Source organism: Actinia tenebrosa, unplaced genomic scaffold (genome assembly GCF_029948245.1).
Source record: "Actinia tenebrosa isolate PJP-AT-01 unplaced genomic scaffold, QUT_ActTen_1.0 PGA_scaffold16__25_contigs__length_10494907, whole genome shotgun sequence".
Taxonomy (NCBI): domain Eukaryota; kingdom Metazoa; phylum Cnidaria; class Anthozoa; order Actiniaria; family Actiniidae; genus Actinia; species Actinia tenebrosa.
Window position 1 is genome coordinate 8113422 of NW_028292576.1, and position 6125 is coordinate 8119546.

The following is a 6125-nucleotide window of genomic DNA, read 5'->3' on the forward strand; positions in this document are numbered from 1 at the left end:
TAAAATTGTTGTATGCATTGACGGTTTTTATTAAAACAACTTAATCCAATTTTTGATCTTTTGTCAGTGATTGACGTCAAATGAGATTGTGATCAGAATATGATACATATCGATAAGAGGCTGGATTTTAATGTGCATCAAAACATTTTGACCAATCAGAATGCTGAATTCTGTAGTGATTACGAAATGACTGACTCAAAAATGTGCAACTTGGACTGGACTGGAACGGACTGAAGGAAATTGGACTCAAATTTTGTACTCACGGAGATATAAGTATCGTGAGTATCTCGTTTGGCAAGCACGGGTGTCTTAGCGGTGAGCGCTCGCCTCTCATCAAGGACCCGGGTTAGAGTTTTGCTGGGCGCGGTGACGTTTCTAATGGTTCAGTCTTTTGTGCTTCGAGGGTTTTTCTCTGGGTTCTCCGGTTTTCGTCCCTTCACAAAAAACCATCTCCTAAATTCCAAATTCCAGAGCCACATTTTCGTTATAGTCAGCGTTACCCTCGTAAAAACAAGGACGGATTTATTATAATACAATTTATTGGATGATTAACGATAAAATAAGATTAGATAGCTATCATATCAGAACGATAAATCATTTGATTAATTTGCACTTTGGAGTCTTTGATTTTTCTATATTCCATGCAGTAAGGGAAAAAGATGCTGGCTTGGAAAGGAAAAGGTATATTGGCTTAACCTAGTCCATTGACTCAGTTTGACGTAAATAGAAAGATATTTTTTCATTTATATAATAACGTGGTTGAATGTCTGTACGATAAGGATTCCTATGGCAAGGAAAACTGATTTGTGGAACGAGGAGCAGGCAGTACCGTAGGCCGGTTTGACACCTGCAAAACGATAGAAACATGAATCAGTGTAAAGACAATAATAATTGAAGAAGTACAAATTAGAATGACTAATTAATATGACATCGCTTTGTTTGTTTTCTCAGTCTTCTTCCTCCTCAGTACTGTTAACTTCCTTCCTACCTTCCTTCCTTCCTTCCTTCCTTCCTTCCTTCCTTCCTTCCTTCCTTCCTTCCTTCCTTCCTTCCTTCCTTCCTTTCTTATTTCTTTTGTTTGCCTTGTTTCTTCGTTCATTCAGTTATTCATTCATCTATTCATTCTCACTTTGCCTTTTCCCATTTCCCAAATATGAATCCATATTTTCGTCACTAACAAACTTGGCGTAGTGGAAACATACCTTTCTTTATTGTGAACTTGATTTGATTAGGAAGAGTGCAGAAACGTTCTAAATAATAATAACAATAATAATATGCTTGAAACAAATAAATGCAGTGGTTCATGAGCTATCTTTATGTCACCAGTCAGCTGAATGTCTCATGACCTTACCATATATGTGCTAACCTACAAGGACAGGTAGACACTGCCCGTCATGTGCTATGTAACAGCAATGCCAAAACTATCAACCTTGATTAAGCATCCCCCATAGCCATCGACTGCTTTAAATCTTTAAATTGTAGATTGATTGGACAGAAAAGACGTACCTGAGCAAGAGAGTGTTGAGGAATCTCCATATATGGCAAGGTAGACGTTTGGACAGGTGGTGTTTGAGTAACCTGCAGTTGATAAATTGTAATAAACATGTTCATCATTGCCATCACCATTATCTACACCATCATAATTATCGCCATCATCATCACCACTACCACAGTCATCATCATCATAGTATCATCACTGCCGACAGCATTACTTCACCACCGTCATATCATCACTTCATCATCCTTAACATCACCACCACTACCACCAAAACATCGCCGTCAACCATTTTCATCATCATCACAGTCATCATCATCATCACCATATCATCACCACCACCAACATCCTCGTCACCACCATCATATCATCACTTCATCATCCTTAACATCACCACCACTACCACCAAAACATCGCCGTCAACCATTATCATTATTACCACAGTCATCATCATCATATCATCACCACCACCAACATCCTCGTCACAACCATCATATCATCACTTTATCATCCTTAACATTACCACCACTACCACCAAACATCGCGGTCAACCATTATCATCATCACCAACACCACCACCACCATCCGCATCACCACCATCATATCATCACTTCATCATCCTCACCATCACCATCACTACCAACAAAACATCTTCGTCAACCATTATCATCATCACATAATCATTACTATCATCATCATCTTCACGTTTTCATCATCCATCACAATCATCACGTGTCATCATAACTAATTAAACATCATCATCATCATCATCAGAACTGTTCCCCCTTCATCATTATCATCTCATTGTCACGTTAACTCTTTATTGTATTTTTACATCTCATGTTACCTTCACAAGGGTCAGATATGTATAATACCATTTGTTCTCTGTCATCTGAAAAAAATGGAAGTAAAAATAAGCAAAAACGAGAAAGAATATATAAAAGTAAACTAAATAAAAGCATACTTGTACCATTTTTTCCCCAAAAAGTGTACATCTAGAGGGACTTACTGAGAGGGTCTATCTTGTACGTATAGTTTTGTGGGCCAGGTGTTTCTAGATTCCTCGATGCATAAATGCCTACTGTTCCATATATGGGGGTAACCTACCATGCAAATAAACGAATATAAATTACTAGGATTACTATACACCCTTCTCATAATGGCTGACGAGCGCACAAAAACGAGGTCACCCAGTCATCTTGCAAGGCTGAGCAAGGCTGCTCATTCAGAATAAAGGTGGATAGCGCGAATACAGGTCAAAACAAGAGTTAAATTTCTATACTTTTCTCTTATAAGCTCATTTAATGTACTTTTATATCTTGTATTGTGAACTAATGACTGGGTGACCTCGTTTTCGTGCCCTTTTCAGCCATTATGAGAACGGTGTACATTTGATGATCATGACTCTCCGTAATGCGCTTTTCAGAAAGAATCGATCCACTCGCACCATCAATCGTACATTCTCTGAAGAGAAATCTAATTGTGATGCCTTTTTCATTGCCAAGATAAACAGCATAACTTTTTCTAAATTTAATTAAAAATACTAATACAATATTTAACAGTTATTCACCGAAGGCGAAATGAATATCAGGGGACATTTACCGGAATATTTATTTACTGAGGCTGAGGCAAATAATTGTTTTAGTATAAATACAAAGGTGATTATTTCAAAAAAAATGAAAAAGAAGAAGAAGAAGAAGAAGAAGAAGAAGAAGAAGAAGAAGAAGAAGAAGAAGAAGAAGAAGATAAAAGACATTTTTTTCCGGTAACAGCAACAAGGCGGCTGGCCGCCATTTTGGATTATCGCTGATGGTGGTTATCGTGTGATAGTGTGAGTTTCTCGACCAATCGGCGCACGAGATTTTCAATAATCACCTGTGTATTTTTACTAAATTGTAATAATTCGGAGAAAGCTTGTCCCCACTACACTCCCTAGATTTATCACTGTGGCCCTAACAATAATATAAATAGTTACCTCAATGTAGAGATTTTTTATGCCTTGAAAGAGTTTGTATGGCAAGACAAAGTACCGTGGCCTGCTGGGAGAGACGAAGGCAGAGACGACTGTTTCATTTGCTCCTTCATGGAAATCAATGTCCAACTCAACAGGAGCTGCAATACATAATCAGGAGATACCAAGTAAATTTGGAATATGATCCACTATGCTTTAGATAGGAATCAGGGCGATAATCCAAGGATCTTAGAATCACCTCAAAAAGAAGGGGCTTACGTTGGGGGTCTGTGCGTGTGGGGTAGGGTTTAAGCGCCCTGCATAAAACACTCCAAGGTCCTTGCACTCATAAGGACTGAGATATAAATGGATTAACATTAAAGTAATGGAAGAGGGTACAGTGCTAATCAGTGAGTGGTGCAAGTTCCAAGGTAGGCCTTTCATCTACATTATTAATTATCTAAAAATATATAACACGAACACATATATTACAATTAGCAGCGCGGATATCCCGTGGCCCCAGATTTCAAATATATATTCAGTTCCCCGGTCAACGGCTTTTCGCAACAGGTGTATAAGATATAACGTACTTGAACATGTGCGGTTCTGTATTAACGACACCATATTGATCAGTCCCTCAAAGTTATTGGCCTTATACCAAGACTATACCAGACGTTCCTTTATGTCACAAAACATCTTGCCACACAGCCATCGAAATAGCCATTCCAAGGTTTGAGGGGAAACTGGGTCAGTTGGCATTGCAATGCATAATGGGATTGTTTTAGGGGACAAAATTAACGACAGCGTGTAATAGTTCCCCAAAACAGTCTCACAATGCAATGCAATGCCAACTTGATCCAGTTTTAAACGATCTATATATAGTTACATTTTCTCCTTTTACCTTTTAACTCATTAGGTTTAACGATGATTGCTGTGGGCATCGGCGGATATAAGCTTGAAGAGCTGCAATTGATTGCTACAGATCCTAATAAACACGTGAATGACCAAAAACAAAAGAGTTGGGATACTCATTCCAGTGAATTTGGGCAACAATTACTATAATAATAATCCTTTACCCCTACATGAAAAAGCCTCAACACGCAGACACATCTTCCGATCTACCTGTTGGCATTTACCTCTCTTGCTTTGTCTACTACACCAGATATGTCGTTTACAACTTTCCCCACAATGATGGCATAATAATTGTACGCTAACATAATTAACCGTGAGAAACAAGAGGACAACCTCTCATCTTCCTCTAACGTTATCACAATCTGTTGCACTGCCTTACATACTTTCTTTTGGCGGCCCGATTTTTCGGGCTTGAATGGGGCACAGTGACTACCTACACGCGCCGACAAATCCCAGCGTGCAGACGAAACTTTAGAGAAAAGGTTGCAGTCTGCAAGGCATCATTGTCCATTTCCGTGTAAATTTTCTTTAACTATCACCCACAAGTCCTAAGCTTCTAGCTGGACTTGTTAATCTTCCTTACCTGCAAAACGTACGAAGAATGTTGTGTCCTAGAAGAACTCACTAAAGTTCTCTCACTTCATTTCGTCGCAACAAAGTTATTTAATTTACGTTAAAGTTGTCAAAATGTCATGAAACAATCGCGCTTTTTTTATCCCAATTTGTTGCCATTACAATCGAAATTGTTTGTTTAACAAATCAACATCAGTTTTTTGTGTCTGCCCTCTAATTGAAGATAAATTGCGTCAACACATTGTCAAAGTAGTGTGGATCCACGATTCGTGCCGCATACTACTTTGACGATGCGATGACGAAATTTATCGTCAATAAGATGACAGACACATAAAAAACTTATGTCTATTTTTTTTCTCAATAATAAAAACTATAAAAACATTTTTAGTGATCAAAACAACCAACGGAAAGAGTGCGCGCTCGTTGACGTCACCTTTATCTGTCTGTCCTCTTATTGATGATAAAAAATAACCAATCAGCGCGCAAGTTATTGTAAAATATTTGATTGACGTTAAAGTTGCCGAATTTTCATCAGTTACGCATTTTGGGGGCGATTTGTTTACCATCACAGTCGAATTTGTTTGCACACACGATACATATATTGATACAGCAATAATATTTATTTAAAAAAACATCAGTTTAACAGTGAAATTATGCATTAATAGACACATTAATCGATCACGTCATACAAAGTCATAAACTAAGAATTGTTTAAGCAAGTAGTTGTGTACATACTTATTTCAATATTTCAAGTTAGTCACCAAGAAAGCTAAAAGGTGAGACCGACAATGATCATGGGAATATGGACCAACTACGACTCTGCATCAATGGGATGAATCTTGTTTGGTCATTCTGAATTGATGAGGGGTTGCAGGAATTTTGGTTGCATGATATTTATTTTTTTGGCTCAACCCTTGCACGTTATTTTTTTGCGTACAGTTAGATATTGTTCATTTCTTCTAGCAGAAGAGGTTGCTCGAATATTTTTTTGGGGATTTACGCAACCCCCCCCCCCCCCCCCCCCATCAACTATCTAATGGTCCGTCCCTTAGTTCTTGGTTTTCAGTTCGAGAAATGACAGCTTATACTCTAAAATAAAGAAAATAAAACGCAATCCATGGAATGTTCAACCAAATATCTTTTAGAAATAGCATATTTAATTGTTCTTGGTGGAAAAAAAATTTTTTTTTTGAC

At 37.9% G+C, this 6125-nt stretch overlaps 1 protein-coding gene across 2 annotated transcripts; it reads right to left on the minus strand.

Moving 5' to 3' along the window:
- Positions 1-27: 27 nt before the first annotated feature.
- Positions 28-5002, minus strand: LOC116301510 (uncharacterized). Of its 2 annotated transcripts, XM_031710580.2 has the most exons (8): positions 4942-5002; positions 4348-4431; positions 3471-3607; positions 2505-2598; positions 2343-2387; positions 1507-1578; positions 1203-1250; positions 28-847 (listed from the first exon to the last, which is right to left on the minus strand). In XM_031710580.2, exons 2-8 carry the CDS (start codon positions 4385-4387, stop codon positions 744-746), a joined length of 540 nt encoding a protein of 179 aa, XP_031566440.1. In that variant the 5' UTR covers positions 4388-4431; positions 4942-5002; the 3' UTR covers positions 28-743. The 2 variants fall into 2 exon arrangements, with proteins under 2 accessions (XP_031566440.1, XP_031566441.1); XM_031710581.2 differs by lacking the exons at positions 4348-4431; positions 4942-5002 and adding an exon at positions 4037-4098.
- Between the last annotated feature and the right edge of the window lie 1123 nt (positions 5003-6125).

Bases quoted from the DNA above. Each gene is read 5' to 3' on its own strand.
- LOC116301510 (XM_031710580.2), bottom strand. From the start codon at position 4,387: ATGCCCACAGCAATCATCGTTAAACCTAATGAGTTAAAAG. The intron at 2,599-3,470 runs GTAACTATTTAT...TTTGCATGGTAG, and splicing joins TAAAAAATCTCTACATTGAG to GTTACCCCCATATATGGAAC. The intron at 2,388-2,504 runs GTAAGTCCCTCT...CATTTTTTTCAG, and splicing joins GTACAAGATAGACCCTCTCA to ATGACAGAGAACAAATGGTA.